The 25,739-nt window shown below is 37.1% G+C and overlaps 1 protein-coding gene across 1 annotated transcript in view; it reads left to right on the top strand.

The window, feature by feature from the left end:
• Nucleotides 1–25,325, top strand: part of LOC104545025 (thyrotropin-releasing hormone-degrading ectoenzyme-like) — a gene marked incomplete at its 5' end in the record, with an annotated part of 89,160 nt that extends 63,835 nt beyond the window's left edge. Inside the window, 7 exons of the mRNA XM_010190053.1 lie at nt 383–530; nt 2,682–2,779; nt 3,258–3,365; nt 16,914–17,081; nt 17,628–17,768; nt 22,796–22,877; nt 24,760–25,325. Coding sequence (XP_010188355.1) covers nt 383–530; nt 2,682–2,779; nt 3,258–3,365; nt 16,914–17,081; nt 17,628–17,768; nt 22,796–22,877; nt 24,760–24,903 — 889 coding nt within the window. The remainder of the gene's footprint in view (nt 1–382; nt 531–2,681; nt 2,780–3,257; nt 3,366–16,913; nt 17,082–17,627; nt 17,769–22,795; nt 22,878–24,759) is intronic.
• Between the last annotated feature and the right edge of the window lie 414 nt (nt 25,326–25,739).

Genomic DNA, 25,739 nt, shown 5'->3' on the forward strand with positions numbered 1-25,739 from the left:
TTTCTATCTTACAAATCAGCAAAACAGCACCTTCCTTTTGTGTTTGGGGTTTGGTTTTCATTGTTTTGTTTTGAGTTTTTGTTCCCCTAAAGTGAGTTACTTGGTTGTTATTGTCTTCTATAGCTCCAGGAATCCATAAAAAGTAGGTATAGCTTGTTTTCGTGTCTTCATTCCTTCCTTCATCCAGTAAGTATGCTTTCACATGTGTTGGCAGAGACTATGCGTTACTGTTTTTTATAAGGCTAACTTTTATGTCATCATAACGTGATGAGTTTATTATGTTTTTCAACCTATTAATTTAATTTGGAAAAAAAAAGTCCTTTTTGCCTCATCATATATCTTCTGCAGAAACAATTTAATACTAACTTCTTTAATTTTGCAGAGCTGGTTATTTGCCTCAGAATATTCCTTTGGAGATTATCAGATACCTTTCAGAGGAGAAGGACTTTCTGCCTTGGCATGCTGCCAGCCGAGCTCTTTATCCTCTAGATAAATTGCTGGACCGCACAGAAAACTACAACATCTTCAATGTAAGAGTTACAGCATGGCTTCCTTCCTCCTTCCTTCCTTCCTTCCTTCCTTCCTTCCTTCCTTCCTTCCTTCCTTCCTTCCTTCCACCCTCCCCCTCTCTTTCTCTTTCTCTCTCTCTCTCTCTCCCTCTCCCTCTCTCTCATTTCACTGCCAAGAATCGAACTGTTCCCAGTCAGATACTGTAAATGACCTAAGGATATTAGCTTTCTTCCTAATTATTCTTTATTTAAACATAGCAGTCCTCAAGCTTTGGTTCATTTGCATTTGAACAGTGATAACAGTTGTTTGAGGCATATTTGATTAGTAAAAGGAAAGGTAATTATCCCTCCTATAAAATATTATGACAAATAAAGTATTTCACTTAAAAGACCCAAAGTAATCTATTTCCAGATTTTCTCTTTTGAGGAGCCCCATGGCGATATTTAGATTGATGCCCAAGCTCTGCAAGGACACCAAATGCAGACACAACTGAACAGGATGCATTCAACTGAAGTAAAGATTTGTAGTCATTATTTCATCCAAAAAAAGCCATGGTGAATTCAATGCAGTTACCTTAATTAACAAGAATTAGATTACCATTGAATCAAAAGCCCATTCATAATTGGGTCCGAAGGGACAGGAGCAACATCTAGCAGTAGATAATTAAGATAGACACGACAAACATTTTAACATTTTACCTGAAGAAAAAAAATAATCCTAGCTACGCTGAAGCATATTTGATGAAGTACACAGGATTTGATGGCAGCCAGTGACAATTATGAATTCTTGGTTTTTTTTAAATTCACTATTAATTTTATATAGTCTACATATTTTCAATGGCCAATGTACAATAATTTTCTGTAATTTTGTAAAGCCTTCAAATGAAGGAACTCTCTAAATTCTGAAATGCTTAAAGGTACTTTTTTCTTAAACATATATTTGCTTGTGTGTGTCCAGAAAGCAGGAAGCTACAGGTGGCTACATGTATATATACATGTAGAAGTACATACAGAGATCCACATACACACACACACACAGCTACCTGCTGACATGGAAAATTATTTTTTTAGAACACATACTACAGATTACTAAGAGGACACAGAGATTCTACAGTGTGGACCTACATGCAAACCAGAGCCATAATATAAAATGATGTGGAAATAACTTGCATGTTTAGTCTGTTGTTAACTTCACAGAAAAATTCTTATGAGGCTGCCATTGCTATTTCACTTTTAAATATGACTGTGTAAAGAAAACACAATTTTAATAAATAAAACCAGTAAAATTCACGGCTATGTTGTGTTTTATCACTATTGATGAGAGCTTTGAAAGCAGAGGTGATAGCAGAGGAAATAGAAAGTCTTTTTTAGTCACAGAATAACGTATCTGCTAGAGAAAGCTGCGCTATGAATCTTCTTTTGTGTTGACATCATATGTACATGCCTGTGCATCTGCAATAATAAAATAGATGCTCTCCTATGCAGTTCTTTATATCTTAGTTCTCTTTTTCAAATTGGTAAGTTCCACTGGCAAAAGATTATACTGAATATAATGTCAGTGGTTTTCTTCACAACTGGCCAGAATATGTAAATATGTTTCCTGTGTAAAAAGTGTAAGTAAAGTAAAATATGTCTTGGGCTTGTTTTGTTCTTTAAGTATACCAAGGACCTAAATTTAAAACATAGTGTCATTAAACGTACAAAGCTCATTTGCTTTCACATTGTTTATTATTATGAAGTCAATTGACTGTACTTAGGTAATGTTTTTGCCTTGACTATGGATATTAAAAGAATATTCTTTTAAAAGTGAAAATGCACACTGTAGTCGAGATTGGTCATAGAGCAGAAATTAAGCTGTTGACACTCTTGCAACTTTTCAACCATGTATTCTGAGATGAAAATAACATGTAAGAAACTTCGTAAATTGATGTGGTGTATAACAATAGATTGTCTTATATTAGACATCTAATCAAATAGCTTTCTACAAATTAATTCTCAGTGTAGCAGTGAAGGAGGATTGTATGTGGACATGTTGCTTTGCTAAATAAAATCAAAATTTTTGGGAAGTAGGACATTATTTGAGGGTTAAAAAGAGAGAAAACCTCAGTAGTCAATAGTATTTCAATTTTAAGAAAATGTTAACACTGAATATATTTTTCTCTTCCCTCTCAGGAGTATATTTTAAGACAAGTTGCATCGATGTATCTCAAGCTTGGATGGCCAATGAATAATTTAAACAAATCGCTTGTTCAAGCATCCTACCAACATGAGTACTGATTTCTTTTAGTTTTTTATTGTTTGTATATAGGATATAGTAGCAATAAGGCACTCCCCTAAAATTTGGTGTGATCTTCAGCGTGTCATACTTTCCTTCCTTTGACTTCTTTCTGTGTTTCCATTCTGGGTTAGAGGAAGAGCTGCTATGAAATGAATTCCTCTTTCCTGAGTTTGTAGAACATGCTTTCTTAAGCCTTAATTTAAAATTTGACTGCACTGCATGTTTAAGAACTTGGACTCATGCAACTACAGAGGTCAGGAAGAGTGCATAAGTGTAAGTGGGGGCTACTTTTGGTCCATGACCTTTCTTTAGTTGTTGCAGCAGCTGTAGACATTGAGATTTGTATAGCTGGATTATCTTTGATATGTTGCCGAACTATCAGTTGTTGCCACTGTTATAAGAAATAACTTTTTGTAAACATTCAAACACATTCATTAATGCAGCCTTATTGATTTCTTAAATTTGGACAGAGAGTTGCGTCGGGAAGTCATCATGTTGGCCTGCAGCTTTGGTAACAAACACTGTCACCAGCAGGCTGCAACGTTAATCTCAGACTGGATTTCTAGCAATAGGAACCGGTAAGTGGAACTGAAATGTGTATTTCCCATTTTTCCTACTCAGATGCAATACAGCTGACATGCTTTTCCTCTCCATCCTGCCCCCATCTGCAGTGCCCTCTCCTGTGCGGTGGTATGGGAGCAAGCAGAGGTCACTGGCTGTTACTTAAAAATGTCTATGAGGCTTCAGAATGAATTTTTTGACTTCACGTGTATGAGTGGGTGGAGGGGACACCCATGTAACCTCTGCCCACTCCTGATAAATTGCTGTCAGATAATAACATGCTAGAAGGAGAGAAGGTGGGTTTTAAGAAGAGGTTTAAAGGAAGATAGATGAGTGAACACCCCATTGGCAGACAGACATGGAGCCTGTGTTGGGGCAAGAGAGCAGGAGGTGCTAAATGATTAAAGAAGCGAGAGAGATTAGAGGCAGAAGGACTGAGAAATAAGAAATGAGACAAAACAGTGTATTTGAGGGAAATGTTATGAAGTAAGGGTGAAGACTTGGAAATTATTGTATTTCAGGAATACATGGAAAAGCTCATGTAAGGTTTCAGAGACGGGACAATATGATAATCGACATATTGAGTGTTTGCAGCACTGTTTGACAGCAAACATGTAAGGCTGTCCAGACACAGGGTTATTCCACTGAGGCTAAGGAATACAGGCTGTAGATGGTGTATGAAGTTTATCTTTTAAAGACAAGCATCTAAGAAATATTACATTACTGAAAATACAAACATTTACATATGTAGTGATCTATGGACAATGAGATAAGTAGAGAGTACAGATTAAGACCATGACTTCTTGAGAATGATAGATTTTCTGATTATACGGAATGTGGATGTAGAAGTGTTTGCATAAGTATACACATCACATGATATTTTGCTTTAAAGGAAAATATTTTACTTTCAAGTTACAAAGAAAAAGAGAAGAGTGGAAGTCTTACATTTGTAGTCCCAATCTTGTATTAGCTTTGCAAAAGGATCAGATCTCCACAGACATATAGGCATGTAGGGTTTTTCAGAGACATCTTGGGCCAATAAGGTCTTTGCAATTAAAATATGTCTGTCTGTCTTTGTAATCTTTGAAAATACTTTACAGGCATACCCAGTTACATAAGTATCTGAGTGTCTTTTAAAACCAGCCATGAACTGAGCATGAATGGACATTGCATTCCTATGTGACTTTGAAACTTCTGAAAAAGATTATCTTGAAACTATGGCTATATACCTTTAAATAAGATGTGTGTGAGGGGGAGAGTTTTCTTGTGTAAGTTGGTACCAGATATATTTACTATGAAATATATACCCCAGGGTTTTATATGAATTCTTATCATTAGCAGCAACAATGAGTATGAAACTATTCAAAGAGGAGATTAAAGAGAAAGAATCATTGGAAACAATCTGCAAAAGTAATTTACTTAGATATTCATTTGCAAAATTAGTTAATCAAAACTAGCACCACTATTAGCATGCACAGTAGTAGATTATTCAGTGTTAAAAAGCTGTCACCCTGCAAAGCTTTCTCCTACCCTGTGTCTTCATCCCTTCCAACAGGATTGAAGAAGGAGTCATCAGGGGAAAAAAAAAAAAAAGCAGCTTATTGCTTTACTAACAATAGCAAGAGAGGAAAGGAATAAATTTAAAGAGCCATCTAAAGATTCATCTTAGCCTTTCTATGGGGCCGTTCTTGGGAGCACAAGATTGTGGCTGCCAGCATATGATGAGTATTGTGATAAAAGCATCACAGCAGGGCAGAGGAAGAGAATAGCTACTAAGTTAAAGCAGTGCATTTCTCCAAAGGAACTGCACAGTTCTGAAAAATAGCTGCAACAAATAATGTAATTGCAGAATATAGATTGACAGCTGAGAAATAGGGGTACAACTTGCAAAGAAGGAAGATACTTGTTTTTATTTATTTCTTAAGGTTACAGGAATTGTTCTGTTCCCCAACCCAGAATTTACCAGTTGCTATTCTCAGAGCAGGCTCACATACGGAATGTAACTAAAATATGAGCAGACTCATGTCTACTTACATTGTAACGACATTGCAAAGGCTACTAGTAATAGCAGCGTGGTAGACATAAAATCAGCTTGTGTTTCACAGTAACATTTGTCTGTCAGTGTTTTCTCAGGACTGTCTGGATTCCTGCAAAGGTACCCCATATCAGAGGTTCCTTTGCTCAGTTTAAACCAACTCAGACTGAAACCTGAAAATAAAGGAGATGCTGTTTTCCCTGCTTTTCCACTAAGAAAATGATGATTATACTATAACAATTCAGTTAACATGGTGTTTGAGTCATGCCTCTGCCTGTTTTAGCACTTCAGAGACAATAGCTAGCTCAAGTGCAAAGGGCAAGCAGGTAAGTACAAGATACATGCAGAGAGCACATCCAACAGGCGCTATTTTGTATTCTTTCTCATCAGTCAAGTGTTTTGCTCAGTTTGATGCCTTGTACAGCTATCTGTGAATTTGCTGCAAACAGCCACCTCAGAATCTTTAGGAATCCCTCAGAGCTTGTTTCCTCACAAAGAAGAGGAAACTCATGTTGTGCATCTATCTCCAGATAGATTCTGGAAGATGGGTTGTTTCATACACAAATTCACCACCAGTACATGTTGGAAAGAACACAAATTCTTCTAAAGCAGTAGACCCCAAAATGAGACTACAGAATTAAGCTTATGTCCTGAGATTCTAATCAATGCAAAATTAGGGTAGTACTAAATTAATATGTGGTATTAAATACCGCATAAATGCAGGCAGTAAATCATATAAAGGAGTTTTTTGGTTCCCTGACAATTACTGCAGTCAAAGTTCGAGTAAGTGTAACAGAGAATATGCAATTAGTAGAAATACTGTAGTAATGCTAAAATTCATAACTTTTTAGCCGCATTTTTAATCTATGGCTTTTTAGAAGTTCCTTTGAAATATTTTTTTCAGTTTTACTTGTAGCATTTAATTATGGATAAAGTGTTGGGTAATAAACAAATACAGTAACATCTAACTCTGTTTTACCAGATATGCCTACAGTCGCTGTGGTTTCCAGTAATAATATTTAGTCTGGTAGGTCCAGAAATTAATTACCATCTACTCTTCACTGCAGGGTACTGAAATAATCATAATAATCAGTTACTGTTTGTACTTTGTAATTACATGTTCTTTACTGTGCAAATAATTTGCCGCTGTTCACCAAGTAAAATAATGGTCATTCACAGCACAAAGCAGAGGTCCTTTTTGTGTTTCCAGCACTATTTGAAAAAAGCCATTAGATTTCCAACTGCAGATTTGCTTATGGAACTAGTAAAAAACCCGTACATGTGATCTGCAAGATTAGCCTCCATGCATGAAAGTGGAAGGCAGCTGAGAGGTGTGAAGGCTTGAATTTCTAAAGCAACTTAGGTGTTGCAGTGCTTCATTTTTAGATTTGCTGGCTCACAGGGCAGAATCAGAGACTTGGAGTTACACTTCCTACAAGGCAAATTGGGAACCTCTCTAAATGAAGTTGGAGGCAGCCACTATGTTGAGTGAAGAGCCTCTTAACATGAGACTGAGAAGGGCAAGTGGGCCCTCTTAGAGTCCAGCATTATAGATAGGAAGATACCTATTATCAAATGAATATGTAAATGGCAATCATAGAATTAGGGGTCCTTTCAAAAGTTGCCTTCCAATAGTGTCAGTAAAGCAGGAAAAGGTCTGCTCCTTTTCTTTTCAAACAGAGCTGACAGAAGAGCTGCTCCTCAACCCCCTTTCAAATGGTAGTTCTGTGATTGTGGTAGAGCTTCAGCCCCACATCTGCCACATCCAGAAGACCACCCATATTATTTATCTGTGAGGTGTTTGGGACAGGATTAAGCCACTACAATGCACTTTCCTCCTCTACTTGAATCTCAGCCACTGGGATTTACTTCATTAGCAAAAGAAATAATATGGCTTTCCAGCCTGAAGATGAGACCATTCATCTGTGGGAGGAAGGCTTGAGCATCTGAAATACCAGGATAGCTTAGTATGCAAAGAACTTTAGATGTTGTTCCTCACTGCCACTTTCTAAGGGGAAAACGTGACGCTAAAACAAGGAACATAACTCTAGAGAGAAGTTTGGCTCTACAAGCTAGCAAACCAAACACTTAACATCACATATAGAGGAGGCTATAAGGAAAATTCTGTTTGTGCTGGTCTAGGAACTGATACAATATTTTAATCCTTGCAATTGTTAAAAAAGATGTGATTATTTCTTTCCATTGAAAATCTGAGATGAGAACGCAAGGTATGGCTTATTGTCTGTTTGAACACTGAATTTAAACCATTTTGCTTTTTTTAAATTGGCTGATGGCTCCAGCACATTTTGCTTGAATGTCTACATCAACTTCTGACTTGATATGATGGCAAACATTTTTGCTCTGTTAATTTTGGATATATGCCACTCCTGTATTGCAGCAGTGTAAACCCTTGAAACTTTGATGTTGATGTTCAAAAGAATACAAACCTAGCAGAAAACATACAAGCACATTGAAATTTCCCTCAAAGTCTGAGAATGTAAGGTTACCAGGATCCAGTCAAGAGAAGAATACAGTGGAAGAGAAGCTACAGTTGGCTGAAAATTAAGATGTTTGCTTCTACCTTCATTTAACTGAGCTCATCCCAATGAAGCTCTTTCATGTGTGAAGAAATAAATTATTCACACTCCTTAGATATAACAGCATTGTGGTTCAACCTAAAAAATTAACAAAATTACCATACAATGCCTGCCTGAGCTTGCGAATCAGCCTTGTTAACCCCTTTAACCTTCGCTGCTTGTCTATTCTGAAAGAAGAACATGTTTCTAAGAGGATTAGCATTTTCAGACTTTCTTCCTTGGATAGACTGAGTAAACATTTATTTCTGAGGTTCAGGAAAGAATGTGTGGAGAGCTGCAATCTGCAAACTCCTGACAGGAGATACCATAACAATGGAGAACATGTGCATTCACACTATGATGGCTCAAAGCATAACTTATCCATAGACACAAGCATGTTTTTTGCAAACGTCTCTGTGGGTGCAGACATGATTTTCATCAGCTGCTGCTACCATCCATCAGCTGCAGATTGCCACGTACACATTTCTGCTGGCAAAGTGGACTGTGGATGTTTGGTCGCTTGAGGCAAAGTTAGACAGGATAGCATGAACATGTCAATATGGGAGAGAGCTGCTTTGAACTGAGACAGCTGATTTTGCTTTCAGCAGAAGGACTGCTTGTATTCTGGTTCTGTTAGTAGAGCTGTGGTGAGGCTGTTCTTTTACTAATATGCAGCAGTGAGCAGTGGGAGATGGTATTGCATCAGACATGATTACATGGCAATGTTTCTCTGAGGTGTTACTGGACCCGTTGGAAGGCCCCTAGCTAGTCATAGACACTTTAGTTTGCTCTTATTTCTTAATTCTTTAGAGATGTAACCATTGCTATTTATTGGTTGCTGTCTTTTAAATGGAAACAAAGTAGCTTAATTAATTGCCTCAGTAGCCCTAGAAAACTTACACTAAGTGCAATTGATTGATCTGGGCTTCATATCCCTCTGGGGTGATTTTAGGTTTATTGTAGTTTTTACTATTTTTACTATTATTCTTCTGTCACAAGCACTCTGAGCAGTTTTGTTTACTTGGAATTCTGCCTTGCAGATATCATCAATTCACTAAAAAAAGGGAAGATCCAATATTCTACCACATCGAACTTGTGTAAAGGGAATGTTTTATCCTGATGTCTGCAAATTTGTGTCTCTTGTCCTTGTACCTGTTATGCCAACGTTATGGTTGATAGCAATCTGCTAATCTCTGATCAACAGAGCTAAGCTGACTATACTATTTGATAAGTAGAGCTAATGTTCAATACTAAGCTTTTAACTTTTTATTATTTTATTTTTTTTTTTTTTTTTTCATTTCTGAGTGCACTTTCAGTGTACACTTTCTAAAACAAAGGATGGGAATGCATGGGTGTTCTCCTTTTTTCTTTTTCTTTTTTTTTTTTTAATGAAGGCAGTGCTCTGATGAATAGATGATGTTTGCAGTGATGTGCAGACTGCTCCACTGAATTAGGCTGAAGTCAGCATCCATCCTATGGGTTAATAAAGTTTGCATTCATTTGCCTACATGAAGGAGAAGAAGTAGAGACTGCCAGAAGATCCTGAATGCAAATCCAGATCTTTTGAATCTGTTCTGGTCTTTAGTCATCCAGGTTGTTCTGAGGTTGTTCAGGTGCTGAGGTGGGGCCAGAGATCTCCGAAAACAGAATATGTCATGCATTTTCCTGTTTGGTCTCTGGGTTTCAAGTCACAACACATCTTTGTGTTATTTTGCACTACAGGTGAACTTTTGGTTACTAAAAAATGAAGTCAAGATCTTGAATGATTGCATCCTAGTATTCAGTTATCTCATTTAATCTTTCTAAGTATAATAATGTGGATACAGGCTTTTCCAGTGACTGAGAATTAAAGAATCATAGAATGGTTTGGGTTGGAAGGGACCTTAATACCATGAAGCTGATCAGAGGGCAGAAGCACCTCACCTACAAGGACTGACTGATAGAGTTGGGGCTGATCATCCTGGAGAAGAGAAGGCTCTGGGGGACCTTATTGCGGCCTTCCAGTTCCTGACGGGGTCCTACAGGACCTTTTTACAAGGGCAGGTAGTGATAGAACAAGGAGGAATGGTTTTAAACTGGAAGAGGGTAAATTTAGACTCGATATTAGGAAGAAATTCTTTACTGTGAGGGTGGTGAGACACTGGAACAGGCCTCTTTGCCATTTCAAAGACTTTTGTCACATTACTATGACTGTTAGGAACACTTGTTAATTCTTTATCCATCTTAAAGTGGGTGCAAGTAATGATGTAAGATGACCAGTGATAACCAACAATCCTGATTTGAAAGTACTAAATCTTATACTTGTTTGTGCAGCATTTGTATTTACTCTGCAAGGGACAATGGATTCATTTCCATCCACCTGCCTAAACTGGCAGTGTGTTTACTTGGATGGACCTTTAACTACTCAATGGAAATGCCATCAGAAAAACAAATTGCACTGCTGGAGTGTACATGTCTATAAATGAAACTATCCATAGATCTAAGACAGTGGTAAATAACAAATTACCAGTCATTAATTGAGATAATTTCAATGAGGTCTGGCTTAGGTGATAGAAAATCAAGTGTTTTTCCAAACAAAGCCTCTTTTTTTTCCTTTCCTTTTCATCCTCCTTTATTTTTCTTTCTAATGATTTGAGATATATAATTTTGTTGCCTTCTTTCACAAGGGCACACTAGTGCTATAGTCTTGCAACAACTTATAAATATACTTAAGTTTAACCACCTACATAAGTATTTGTGGGAATGTAGCCAACGGGTTAATTATTTTTGTTAGTTGCTTGGAGGAGGCACTAGATTTTTTCAGTTTGATGCCCACCAGCTATTTCTGGAAATAATTAGCAGCAAACATGAAAAAACAAGAGTAGTTTTATTTTTTTTTCACACATGAAAGTCTGATAAATGTAAAACAATAAAATGGATTCCTTCTTCTGTGTTTTCAACCTCTAGAAGTTTTAATTACTGAAAAAAATCAGTCATAGCTATTCATGCGTTTGAAATGTTATTGGAGCTTTGCCAGCTAATGTCAGCCAATGCTGCTGAAGTGATTTAACTAATTAATAGGTTGTTACAACATTTGAGTAGAATCTTGCACTGAAGTCAATAAAACTGTTTAAGGAGGAAGAAAACACTTTTGAGTGCACAAGTTAATCAAGGAGTTAGTGCTCTAAAAGACCATCTGGGGAGTATGTCTGAAAAGAGAGGGGATTTTGTGTTGTGGAGGACAAAACTAGGCTTTATGGGGCAGCTGGTTCAGGTAGAATTTTTTCCTTCTGAATTCCGTATGTGATCACAATAAAATGATACTATGTGTAACAATTATAGATTAGCAGTTATTAATTTGCAGTCTTCAGAAGTTAGATAGATTTGTCTCCAATTTTCTCTTCAGGAATGACCTATCCAGAACTCCACAAAACAATTGAATAGAAAGGTCCATATTTTTTGTTGCAAAAGCTGATCTACTCAGAGATCAGTCTCACAAAGAAGTGCTTAACTCACCACTCACTCGTTAAAATCAGTGCTGAAGAGCTTGAGCATGCTAGTCGCATGTTCAGTTGTGGAGTATCTGCTGTAGCAAGGGAAAGGGGAAACAGCAGTAACCATCACTTGGTGGATGATAGATTTTCTGCCTGCCAGACCCAGGCAATACTTGAAGCTTGGAAGCACAGGACTGGGACCAAGGATACCTGGCACTGTGTGTAGCTTTGCCACAGATGCCCTGAGTAGCCACATCCTCAGTTAATATCTCCTGAATTCAATGCATGACAGGCACCTGAATGTAAAGCCCAGCAAAGCTCCATATGCCTCAGTTTCCAAGGGGAAGTTCTGCCCTTTCTCTTCAGACTGAGCTCATGCTATGGCACAGGATGCTCACCTCCTCTGTGTGCACAGTGGTGCCAGCAGCATGGCTTCTGGAGTTTGTAATACAGAATGAGAGTATAAGCTTTGGGACTGGCGTCTTAGAAAATAAACTTTGTGTGGTACTGTTCCTTGTAACAGAATCTGTATTACAGATCTGCCAACAAAGTACCAATACTTCATTGTTATTTCTTATCTAAGCCTTGTAACCTGTTAAACAAGACTATAAATATAGTCATCAGGAAAAATAAACTTAAGGTAAATGTTAAACAGTTGCAAAAATAAAGAATTTCTGATTAATTTTCTTTGTCAAATAGTATCCTAAATGGTACTGAAATTTGTCACTTAATCAAAGAACTGTCTAAACTGTGTGCAATTACATTTTAAAAAATTAGAACACAATTTGCCCAGAAGATAAATAATTATGGTCCAATTTTATAAGTGTATCTCCAATTGTTAGAGCATACTTTAAATAGAAGCAAGTATGTACCAATTAATTATAACTTAGAAGATTATTCTTAGCTCATTGTAGAGCTTTATTATTCACTCTTGAAAAAAAAATCCTTGCAAAGGCACAGCACGATTTTAATTAATTTTTTTCTCTTTAATTTTTAACTTTTTTCTCAAAGTGTTTAATTTTTAAACATGAGCTCTGCTAGCTACATATTTCATTCTCACCATCATATCTCTTAAGCAAGAAAAATAAAGTTAAATAAATTGTATCTGTATTCAAATAAAAACCATTTAAAGTGATGCTTTCAACAGTTAATCTTTATCTTTATTCTTCTGAAGTATCAATCAATCATATTAGCTCTTTAAAAATGAGAGCAGCATTGAAGGGCCAGATAAGATTTAATATAGCAAGGGGATACATTCTGCACTGTTACTACCTAAGCAGTACTGAAACACTGAAAGTGGTATTTTTATCCACTTGAGTCAGTTAATACAGGGGGCAAACATTCCACGTGCTGATCTAGTGCCTTGGAACAGCAATTTTGGAACAATATTTTCCATGAAAGTATAAAATTAAAAAATCCATAGACTGGGGAGATTTAACACGTTTTGATAACGATGAAATACAGGCCCATAATGACTAGAGAAAAAAGGAAGAAAAATCCCCACAAATGGAGAAAATTCAATTAGAGGGCTCTCTGTTGAGACAATAAAGAGAAATTACTTTGAAGATATTCACATTTTTATAAATAATTTTCGTTTCCACAAAAGGGACCCCCCGTCTACAGTCCTGATTATAAGCCTCTCACAGGAGTAATTTGTAGCTTTTCGTAGCTGTAAGTTTTGTAGTTTCTGAAGCTAAACCTTTTAAAATCAGTATTTGTTTTGATGTCTTGGTTTGTAGGAGTTGATTTTTTTATTTTGTCCTAGTGACTTACCTTACAGATAGAGGCCTAAATCCTTCCCTGGAGGAATTGGTTGGATGATACTGAGTAGATGTGCTGCAGCACTGCAAGTATGCTATTACGAATGTGGTGGCAATAAAGTATTATTAGCAAGAAACATGGTGACATGTAGACTGGGGGCATGAGATCAGTGCCATCACTTGTCTTAAGTCCTCCTTCCTTCTCAAGGCACGCAAATGATCCCACGTTTACTGACTGCACTGCTGCTAAAATCGCTAATATTGGCATTTCGAACGTAAAGCCTATTGAACTGGTTTTACGGTAAATTTCAAAAATGTAAGCCTCATGAGTGAGGAGGAATGCTGGCCTTTCTGGGGTTAGGCATCTACTAGGTTCCTCTGCTGCTGACTGTACTACCCAAACAGAGTGATAGTCCTTCCAGCACACAGTCCTTCCTGCCTGAATTAATGGGCAATCAACTTAAAAAAAAAGAATTACTGTTTCCAGGTGCCTTATTGTTCCTTAGAGTATCTGTTGGCTGAGTTGCATCTCTTGCAGTAAACCAAAGATAATATTTCTGCCAGCAAAGCTCAGCAAGAACTATGTTTATGATGAAAAATGATTTAGTGTTTGTGTGTCAAGATAGAAAGTCCTTCCTTCATTCAAATAAGGCTTGACTGGGTTCAGTTGTTCTTTAGATATCATATCATATATGATAAATATTCAGATAGCATATGATTTGATATTTGGGACAGATTTGGGGCAACAGGTTGGGTTGTTTGGTCCTGTGATCAGGATATCATTCCTTACTCCTTTTCATTTAGCCTGTGTTCTTATGGCTGCTGTCAGGGTATTAAATCCCAAATTAAAAGCAAAAAAAAAAAAGACATAAACTGGTAAGGAAGTAGTGCTTTAAGGACAAGTAACTTAATGTATCAGAAAATCAAGGTGCAATGATAATTAATATCACTTTCATGTTTTATGCAGTTTACTTATGTATGGCTGCATATTTATGTTATGGTGATTGCTGACCTGAAGTTTTGAGAGAATTGCAGTTCTTTAGAAATTTAGTTATTTAGAAAACTTTAAGCCTCATTCTGAATGGATGTAAGCCAATATAAAGACAGCATCTAAATATCTGCTCCATTAAGTTTAGTATGTGTTGATTTCTTGTATTTAAATATGTAGTCTTAAGTTTCTGTAATAGTCTCAATTATATGCATTTTTGTTTGCGTACACTTTTTGAAAGAAAGGTTAAATGGGGAAAAAATAAACTGTTGGTATATGTTAATGTTTGAAATACCGCAACAAGGGCTTAATGATAGACTTTCAAGTAAGAAGTACGAATTCCATTACGGTGAAATGGAAATTCATCACCTCGCTCACATGGATAATTCTGCAAATGTCAAGCAACCTCACATTTTACTAATGATAACTCAATTTTTGACACTCAAAACTCAGTAGTATGGAAAAGCTGGTGAAAGCGATAATTTCTCTTCTTCACTGCCCATGTATGTTTAAATATGCTTTCTTCTAATGTATCTGATCAGCTTTAAGAATTTTATGGCTTCCTCGGTCTTGGCATAGCAGTTCTATAGGGACTACAGAAGGAGCTGCATAGACCATACATAAGGCAAGATAGATCTGAGGAAAGTTGCTAACTTTTTTCAATACAAGCCAAGCTTGTTAGGACATCAGAAGATGGAAGATAAAAATCTAAGAAGATGGAAGGAAGCATGAAGAGGGAGGAGCTGTGGAACCTGCTATTTTTGGAGGTCCCATCTATGTGTTTGTGACATGTAAGGATTTCTTGAGCTATGTGGTCATAACCATAGCAATGCTGGTTGCCTGGCACAGCTCAGGGTCTGCATATTCTCACACAGCGATTTGGTGGTGAGAGAAGAAATAAGAAGGTCTTGAACTGTGCCAGGATCTGCATTGTAGCACCAGTCAACACTGGCTGCACGGTAGCAGTTGATGACAGAGGTGACACATTGCACCTCTGATTTTGCTTTAGATGGCAGTATTGCTGGTGTGTGCAGTGCATAGTTAAAACTTTCATATTCCTAGCAGCTTTAAAATGGATTGCATTCCTCTTGCCTACCCTTTCAGTTTTGCTTTGGAGAGTGTACTTCTGAACAAATGTCTGGGTTTGTCTGCATCAAATGCAAAATATCTCAGCGCTAGTCAAGACAGCTCTTTGTGACTCTGTTAGCATGAGGCGTTGCTAAAAAATGCTCCAAGAAGCAGTGCTATCTTGAGCCATGTCATCTCAGCAGAAGCAGAATTCATGTGACTGCATCTAAACCTGCAGATACATCCACTGAGCTGATGACAACACTTGCGAGAGAACATCAGTGAAGCTTTATTGTTTTTCTCAAGAAATCATCATAGCTGTTGGGACCAGCTAACCTCATAGAGGCAACAACAGCTTTTAACCCTTCACAGTTATCAATATATGGTTTCCTACCTTGCCTACTTCCTTCTAAAGTACTGAAGAGGAACTAAAACTTTGAAATTATAAAAAAGCACACTGGATTCATTTTCCAGGGACTGGGACATGGCATATGAGATCAGCTGAAGTTTTTGTACAAAAGCACTCATCACAGACCATGAGATTAAAGGAACATCTTTGTTTCTTGACTCAGGTAGCCCAGCCTATAGTTTAAGACTTTGGTGTAAGTCTTATAATTAAAGTCTTGATGTAACCTTTGTGTAAGATTTGATATCAAATTTTATAGAGGTAATTTCATTATTTGTCCCACTGCCCAGACACTGACAGCAGCTGTACGTACTCCAGATTCTCTAATTAAATCTTGCATATGAAGTTCCAGAGGTGCTTTGGCCCAGCTATTAGTAACTAAAGAACTGTGTTTTGGTATGATTTGTACCAACAGGAAGAGGACATTCTTTCCTGTGAATCAGAAATGTATTCCTCTGAGAAATATCTAGCTTTTTCTGCAGTGACATCCTTTAGCTGACAAATGTTTCAGCTTCTATGCTTGTATAGGAAACAGAAAGCCCAACTGAGATCTTTTTAGAAGAAAATCGTACATATGCATATTCTGTACTAGGTCTAAATTTAGCATCAGGAAGCTTTCATTTAACTGTAGTCTGACTTTATATTACTTGAGCAGTAATCACAGTTCACTACCATCTGATGGTATAGCTAGTTTTGTACTAGAATTGATATGCTGGAGAACTTAATATAGCTTTCTTTTTCTTTGTTCCTGAAAACACCATTTTTAAGTTGCATTGTCTCAGTACATCCTTCCTTACTTGTATGTTACTGTATGAAGATGGAGCACTTTACAACACAAGCAAGGGGGAGTTTCTAGCCGATCAGATCCCAGTCTAATACCTCAGTACTAAGGAGAAGAAAAGGAGCTTTGGCTTAGAGCCCAGCAAAAGAGTGATAAGATCCCGTGCTAATTTGGAGAGCTTATGTTTCCTGTCCGGCAGGTTATGTGTTACATTATGTGTTGATACCATAATTTATAGTCTCCTGACAATGTGACAGAGTTAGGAAAAGAATGGCAAGCATCTGTTACCCATTAGAACATCCATTAGGATGACCTGGAAGATTTAGATGGCAGTAAAGAGATGCAAATGTAATTTAAAAAAAAATAAATTACTGTTACATTTCATTTTTGGAGTCTTGTAAATGTAGTGATGTTCCTCTTGTTTCCAGTATCAGAAGGCTGCTTATTTACTACAATGCTATTGCTGATTTCCTTGTAGAATCCCACTCAATGTGAGAGACATTGTCTACTGTACAGGAGTTTCACTGATGGATGAAGATGTATGGGAGTTCATTTGGATGAAATTTCATTCTACCACAGCAGTGTCTGAGAAGAAAATATTATTAGAAGCCTTAACTTGCAGTGATGACAGAAACTTGCTTAACAGGTACAAAAATATTATATGTCTGTGTCTGACTATTACAAATAATCACTTCAACATTTATGGATTATCACTCGAGCTTTGGTCTAAATGAAAGAACTTTGCTTTTCAAGCACAGGCTTACTGTCTCTTTAAACTGTCTTATGTTTTTGCATTAACACATATGAAAACTGGCATGTGTTATGTTTTTGTCACTTCCAAATTGTCCTATGTTCATTGGAAATGTTTGAAATCCTATACTAATTGCTGTTACTTTTTTGTTAGCAAATCCTTCATTGATATGTATTGACCAGTCTGATCTTACTGATTTCATAAAAATGCACATGTAAAGTTCCACTCCACTTTAGCAGAAATCCTTTTGCATCAAGATTTTTCTGATTCATAAATGTGTCTGGTCTTTGGAATCACAGAAATAAGCCACTGAACTCACTTGGAGACTTAAACCGTTTGGCAGTGTTGTTTTTTTTTCTCTAAAAGTTTTCAGATGTGCTGCTGTTAGAAAATGTGTTGGTGAAACTAAATAGGATTTTTTTTCCTTGTTTCTCCCACTAGGCTTTTGAATTTGTCTCTCAACTCAGAAGTTGTCCTGGATCAGGATGCAATTGATGTGATAATCCACGTGGCTCGAAATCCACATGGAAGAGATCTTGCTTGGAAATTTTTCAGAGAAAAATGGAAAATATTAAATGCTAGGTAAAGATAAAATTTCTGAATTTATTTTCATTTTCTTCTTTTGATGTAATTTGTGTAAGTATTGCATATGTATGTATTCGTGTAAGCTCCTGAATCTAGTCCATTCTCTTCTAATCCACAGAGATGTCTCTAAATATGAAGTGCATACATACGAGTCATAAATACATTTGTTCATGGATTATCGCACACATGCAAAGAAACATTTATCTCTTAGTGATCATCTGTATATAGATCTATTACTGTATTGTGTCTGCACTTATGATAATGAATTCTATCTGTATGTCAAGTGCTGCAATTCTACTTTTACAAAGATAAAAAAGCAGCAGTTCCCAAAGGAATTTTGCTGATTTTAAGTCTGATAGAAAAAAAAATCTTTTCAAGCACATTAGTTTAACTGTGGAAAAAACCACCAAACCCTTTTTGAAACATTTCCATTTTCAGAAGGATGCTAATATCGTCTCATTACCTTTCCTTCCACTCTGTGTTTCAGGTGAGTTTCAAGTAAGAGAGGAGCAACATTTTTAATTAAAAATGGACGATCAGGAAGGAGACGGGGTTCTTCCTCATACCTACTTCCCTTTCTCTTTGAACAAGTGCTATGTGCTCCTACTCAGCAGCTCAGTCAACTTTTAAAAGTATTTTTGATGAAGATTTTTATGTTAATTCAATGAATGAGAAATTTACTTAGTTCTTTGGGGAGAACCTGAGGGTCTGAAAGCTTTCACAGCAGCTCATCTGAGACTGACTGATTAGAATGGACCATAACTCAGATGAGGTTCAAGTTCTTAAAGGCAGGTGTTCAAAACTTCAGACACCCCAGGCCAGGCCACTCCCATGGTGCTGGTAGAAAAAGTATTGGAAATCAGTTCCATTCTGGAGTTGTGAGAAGTTATCTAGTGTACCATGGATTATTTGAAATTATATATTTAAGATGTTGAATTTAAGCAACTAAAGCTTCGTGGCTGATGAATAGAGGTACAAACTTACTATAGGTTTCACAACACCAAAAGAAATGCCAAAGAAACTCAGAGACTGTTCAACTTTCCTAAAGATTCAAGAAGTTTTTCATGCCATTTTGGATAATACTTTATACTATAGTGGTTTTTAGAAGAAGTTTAGCTGGGAAATAGGTTTGAGCTGGAATTTGTCTTGGAAGTTTATATTGCAGGAGCACACTATTTGATAGGAATTTCCAAAAAGCCTTTAAAACTGCTGTAGAGTGTAAAACTTAAGAATCCTCTGCTTCTGGTATGATCATTCAAAGAACTGGACCTTTACACAGAAAGTGGATGATAGACCCATTACTATTTTGCAGCTCTGTGCAGTTACTTATGCTCTGGATAGCAAATAATTTTTCAGGTTCCTCCAGGGATTTGTAGAGAATTTAGGCATAAATCTGTCAAAATCACAAAGACATATGCAGGTTTTGTGTCCTGCTTTAGCAAGTACATTCATCTGATAGCCTAGCTAACACCTGTAAGTTTAGATATTGACCAGGTTAAGTAGTGTAGACAAATGGGAAGATTTAGAAAACTATGTCAGATGACAATTTTTTTGTGTCTTTTAATTTCAAATAGCTTAACTACACCTAAATTTTGAATTTTATTTCTCTCACTTGCTTGGAATACATCACTGTGTTACCTGAGTTCCTAAGAATCAGCAAGGCCTCATCAAAAACCTGTTACTGTCCTTTCTTTTTAACAAGAAAATAACAGAGAGTCTATTTCTTTGCCCAACACAGACTTTCTGTTGTCTACATTCAGGATGATCTCAAAACACAAGTCAGAGCCACCAAAAGGATTGTAGCAGTCACATTTTCCTGAAAAGGACATCTAGTTGAATTTCTATTGATCACCAAAGGATTCAATGCAGTAGAACGAAATAGTTCATACAATCTATACATATGTGATGTATATTGAAAATAACTTTTTTTTGTAGTTGTAGATTAAAACCTACTAAGAGAGACTTTGAAAAGGTGGAATTAGCCTAACACCTTGCTCCTTAAAATGTTCAGTGAAACAGCGACATGATAGCATGCAAAATTAGGCTTCTGATTTAAGCTTGCTACACTAGTACATTTTTAAAATACAAGCTTTATTGCAGAAGTATCATTCAAGTATACTCTGTCTCAAGGCATCTTTTTCTACAATTATAATTTATTATTTATCTTTATTTAAAATTAAAATACTTTGTACGAAACATTAATTTAATAAGGTGATTTCTCAGTGGTATTTTCCAATTTATTATAAAAGGTGTTGAAGTTTGAGATAATAATATGAAATATTATTTCATATAATATGAAATATAATATGAAAATGTTGAAATACTGAAATATAATATGTTGAGGGCGCTTAAATTATACTAGAACACTGTTTCCTCTAACTTTAAAACACAGCATGTCAAAAAGTAGAGAACAACAACAGAATATTGTTAACCCTTTATGTTTGTACAGTGTGCTTGTATTCACATTGTCCAGAAGATATTGGTAACACATAAAGTTTTCAAAATTACTTATATCCCATTTACAAAGGTGACTTAGAAACTGAGATGGCTAACAAGTCTTTCATGAAAAATCAGTGGGACTAAGACTGCTACAATTCTGAAAGAGAATTGAAAGTGCTGTGCTTGAATCCCTGTTACCCGGGCATGCACTGCCTTGGCTCCTAAATAATTTTGTGTGTGCAACATATGTGTCTGTGTGTGGAAATTTAAACCAATAGCTGCTATAAGAATTCCTCCATTTTCAAGTGCTGAGTCACTTGTCAGCATTTGGGAATTCGACAATATTTGGGAAGCCATTTGCAGCTGTCCAAAGTAAATGGACTATGCTGCCTCTCAAGTTGAGTTCGCACAAGTGCAAAGCCTGTACAAATGTGAGGCATTGGAGGTTCATGTTCCCAGAAATAAAGGAGCAGGTGGAGAGCTTGGGACTCCAGGATGTTTCCAGGGAGCTCAGGTGCGTAGAGTCCTGCTTCTGCAGTGCTGTTTTCTTTCCTGTAAAGGGTGGGAAGACTAATACTTGCAAGAAGAAACACCTTTTATATTTATTCTTATGTTTCACACTTGCAAAATACAATTTTGGGAGGTGGCTTTTCTAGAATTCTTGCCAGCAGAGCCTGTTTAGAAATTGCTGTTGATGGCTGACTTTTTGCCATGTATGCGTAATGGACAGTAATCAGCACAGGTATTCATGAAGGTATCATTTTCAGTGGAAGGAATTCTGCTACCTCTTGTTTGCACTGTGGCTACAGTACAGACTGCAAGAAAAACAAAATCCCTGCAGCTGTTTTTATGAGGTCGCTTCTGTAAAGTAGATTGGTAACCTTGTCAAAAGACCCCATCAAGAGGAGCTTCCAATTTTCCAAGCAGTCAATTATGAAGCTAAGCTGGGACTGTAATAATAAAGGGCTTTGTTAGAAAGCCTAAACGTGCTTAAAGGACCATGAAATCCATACTTCCCATAGGACGCGTTTGCCTGTGTATGTCTGTATATGTCAGTGTGACTGAAGTTTTGGAAAAAGAGATGTACTTGCTGAAATATCCATGAATAATTCAGTTATTAGTGGTCAGGGAGTAGGATTTTTCATACCTATAACTGTGTTTCTCCTTACACAAGCTCAAAGTAGCAAGCAACACAGCATATGCCTTCCCTAAAACAAAATCTTCTTCAAACAAACAGTTCTCTTTCCTCTCCCTCTTACTATCCCTCTCCCTGGCACTATCCCTCTCCTTTTTTCTTTCTCTCTTTGAAAGGACTGTGGCTAACAGTACCTAAGCATTTACGGGTAATTAATTTAGGATTAATATAATCAGAACAGAAAGCTGTGACTGTGCTAGGGCATTTCATTTTGAATTTTTGAATTCCTCCTCAATTTGTAAAAGCAGAGTATAAACTGAGTTGTTCCCCCAGATAAATTTAATTGCAGTGGAGTCTCTTGGTATTACTTACACATGTCTGACAGGAGAGCTGGATTCCCTATCTTAGAAACAGTCATGTTCAGATTAGCTAGATATTGCTTTGGATGTACAGGCAGATAAAGATAAGGATAACTATTTGTTAAGTGCCTCTTGCTATGTTGTATGACATCTAACTTGGACAAAAGACTTGCTTTCAGTTTCCAATGGAATTACATTCCTCATACTGGAGACTTTGAAAAAAAACACCACAAAATATTCCAACACGAAATGCAAAACTTTAGGAGTAGTCTGGTTAATCTTGTAAGTGATGTCGGTGCTTCATTTGAGGGACTGAAAAAAACTTGTGGGAGAGCAAGTGGAACAGCATGATTTGAATGGCCAATTTCAAAGGAACTACCTGCAGAAAGTCATTGCTGATTGCAGCTGAATATCCTACCCGCTTATACATTAGCTTTTAAATATTCCTTGCCCAAGCTTTCAAATATTCATTCCAGGTTGGTTCTTTGAAGATGCTGCATCATGGCCCAGGGGATTATTTTAGCAGTATTATTCTCTATCAGTATTATTTATTTTAATTATCAGGTACTGGAACAAGAGAATTTCATTCAGTTCACTTATCTAGAGGCTATTTGTAATGTAGATGAGGATGAATACAAAATACAGAGAAGGCTGCAGCACTTCAAAACATCAGTTTTAATGGTACAGCTAGAAGGTTTCCTCAGAATACTTCTCCATCGCTGCTGCTCCACTCCTTCTTTGGCACCTGTATTTTGAACTGTGCCATGTCATTACATGGAAATCTGTTTCTTTAATCGTGAGGTTTTGTTGTGGTTAGGTCCTCTCCTCATCTAGAACTCTCCTCTGTGCATGTGATTATACCCATTCTGCTTAGTATCATCCAACTAAAAGTTAACTACAAATGGCTCAGCCTAGAAGAAGGTCTTAGTCTAACTTTTTAACATGGATCACTGGAAAACCGTGTCCTGTTCCCTTAAATTTCCAGAATAAGTCCCATGTCTTCTCCCTTGCTTACAGAAGACTACTTTCTAATTTTCAGCTGGCCTGGCACTTGCACTAACTCTCTGTACATCTTCTTTTTGCTTTTACAGATATGGAGAAGCATTATTTATGAATTCAAAGCTTATCAGTGGTGTCACAGAATTCCTTAATACTGAAGACGAACTAAGAGAGGTAATTTTAAAATTGCTTTCAGCATGTGAATCTGTATTTGTTGTAAGCAGAGAGCAGGGCAGGAGCAATAAGGTGTTGGTTGTCCGGGAACTCTGGTTACTCAGCTGGAGTCGCAGGCCTGTGCTGCAGCTGGGCAACACAAGGATAAGGAGCAGATTGCAAAGCCACCAGAGTGGTTAGAGGAGGTGTCAGGAGGTGAGCAGTACAGGCACTTTTCTGTGCTTGGCTGGATATGTAGGTTTTGTTTATTTTCTTTTGTCTCTTGGGTGAGAAACTAAAGATGAGATCTTTTTATCAAGATTAATTTATGCTGCAGAGGACAGCCCTAAAAAAAAAAACAATGTTGAAAGTAGAAGCTGCCAGTGCCTTCTCTGTTTTTCTTTAATCTGTATTATTTCTATGTGAGAAAAGCTGTTAACCTGATATTCTGGCTGAATGACATCACAATAAATTGTTCTAAAGGTTAAGTACTTCTTATTTAGATTGTAAAGATTTGTCATTTTAACTTAACATCTGCCCTGACTGAGGTAGTTGTGCAGTTGTGTTGTGCTTTGTTTAGCAGCTGCTCGACATTACCCCAAATGGATCAAATGGTTCTTACGCAGCATAATCACCATTAACTCTGATTGTACTGTGATATTTTGTGTCCAACCATTTGTCTGCACTCAAGTCTAGTGGCCCCAGGAATTTAAGGAAGAGCCTCAGCTCGTTTCCTCAAAGCTACCCAGATGGGAAGGAGAGTGCTAGCCAGATTTGAGTATCTGTGCTGCACAAGGAAACCTTCTGTGGTCTTAGTTTCCACCTCTGTGATAGCATTGGCAGGCTGCTTCTTTATATTTACCCTAAAAGAACTGGCTATGTAAACATTTTGGTATTAAAAGTACAGAGATAGGATAAGGGCTGGTTTTTATAGTTTCCAGTTCCTTCCTGTGCTTCTTACTGTGATGGGAATGAGATAGTTGCAGCATCAGCCTTTTCAGTTTTGAGCCCATGCACAAAGCCATGTTGTTGGAAGTTAGATTTAAATAAACAGGGTGAATTTGGTGTCCCCAAGAAACAAAAATTAACTAGGTATGAATAAGTGTTACTAAAACCACCTAATTTTATACAAGTCAACATAACCAGCAACCCACTGTGCAGATCAGCCTTGCAGTTTTAATTTAAAAAGAATAGTAATTCAAAGCACACCAGTGCCATAAGCTATAATAATCCAGGTGATAGTGCTATAATTTGAGTAAACACAAGAACAGAGCAGGGGCCTTTTCAGCCTGCTGAAAAAAGATCAAAGATTTCTCGTAAAGGAAGAAATGTGTTTCAGATATTCAAAGATCGTTAAATGAATGCCCACTTGCTATTTTGCCGTTCTCTTCACACTAAAACCATCCCTTCATTTTCTGAACAATCAACCTGTATTATATTTCCAAAGGGTTCTGCAAATCAAAATGAAATAAATTTGTTATGAAGGTTGGTAAAACAAAAGGGCATCAAGGCTGCCTTCTGCTGATATTTGTGTATAAAACTGAGTTAGAAGCATTTCCACTGCTCCCGGTTTACTTTCTTAGGTAGAAATAAAAGTTGAGAGCAGCCCAGCTGTCTATGCAGTGCAGCAGCTGGGCTGTGGGAGAGAAAGAGGAAATTATATTCATGTGATCTGGCACTGACATGTGAATATCTTCCAGTGCAATGTGAAGCAGTTGCATCACATATAATTGACGGTTTTCTGTCTTATTACATTTCCTATTAAATCTTTCTTCACAATACTGTATTTATTTCAACGGTGACCATGAAAGTTGGTCCTAAATGCCTGATTTATTTGCAAGTGCTAGAAATATTTACTTTCTTTAGTTTCTGTAAATTTAACCTTTTAAACTTGTATTTCCAGCTAAAGAACTTTATAAAGAGTTATGAAGAGGGAGCTGCTGCCTCTTTCTCTCGTGCAGTGGAAACAGTGGAAGCCAATGTGCGGTGGCAAAGGCTTTACAAGGAAGAACTATTCCAGTGGCTAAGAAAATCCTTGACACACTGATCTGTCTTTCCAGCTGACCATTTAACATGAAGCTCTGCAAGAGGAAGAGGAGACGTTTTAAAAGTGTTCAACATTAAAGTCATGGAGACAAGATCAGATTGCAGGGAGAAGGGATTTTTTCCTTTTTTTTTAATTGCGGGATTTTTTTTTTTTACACTGGGCTCTTGTGAAATTGTCAAGAAGCTTTTCAGAAGAGAAGATCATGAATGCTTGTGAAATCCAGTCTTCAGTGTACACAGCCAAACATGATATTTAGTGGTGCATGTAAATGTTGAAGAAAAACGAACAAAAAAACCCTTCAAAGGCAATTTTGTGCATGCTTGTAGCGTCCCTGCCTGTATTCTAGCATGCTTATGTATAACAGCCACATTTTGTATGTGAGTTCCAGTTACATCAAAGATGGGCATTATACAAAGCACAAAGACTATTTACGACAATCACTGTCGCAATGAACAAAAGCAAATGAAGGAAAAGGACGTGCAGAAGGCTTCCAGCTTGGGGCAGTATGAGATGTGAAGTCAGCTTTCCCGCTAGCTGCCAATTAGTCTGCCACTCAGATTGTTTCTTAATAATTACAAAGATGCTGAGTCATTTTTTTGAGTTGCAGTCTCCATATTCCCGTATTTAAATAAAAGGCATACAGAATGAGGAGAAAGAGAAAAGGGGAGGGAGGGAGAGAAAACAAGAATGAAAGAGAAGGACATCATCCATGCATTATAATGATATACATTTATTCACTGCTGATCAGTGGAACAGTATAGTTTTCGCTGTGAACGTATGCAGTGTTGAAAGGGAGCTTTGCACCGACTGCACAGGATCCATGAACCACCTCTTCT

Source organism: Mesitornis unicolor, unplaced genomic scaffold (genome assembly GCF_000695765.1).
Source record: "Mesitornis unicolor isolate BGI_N332 unplaced genomic scaffold, ASM69576v1 scaffold16588, whole genome shotgun sequence".
Lineage (NCBI taxonomy): Eukaryota > Metazoa > Chordata > Aves > Mesitornithiformes > Mesitornithidae > Mesitornis > Mesitornis unicolor.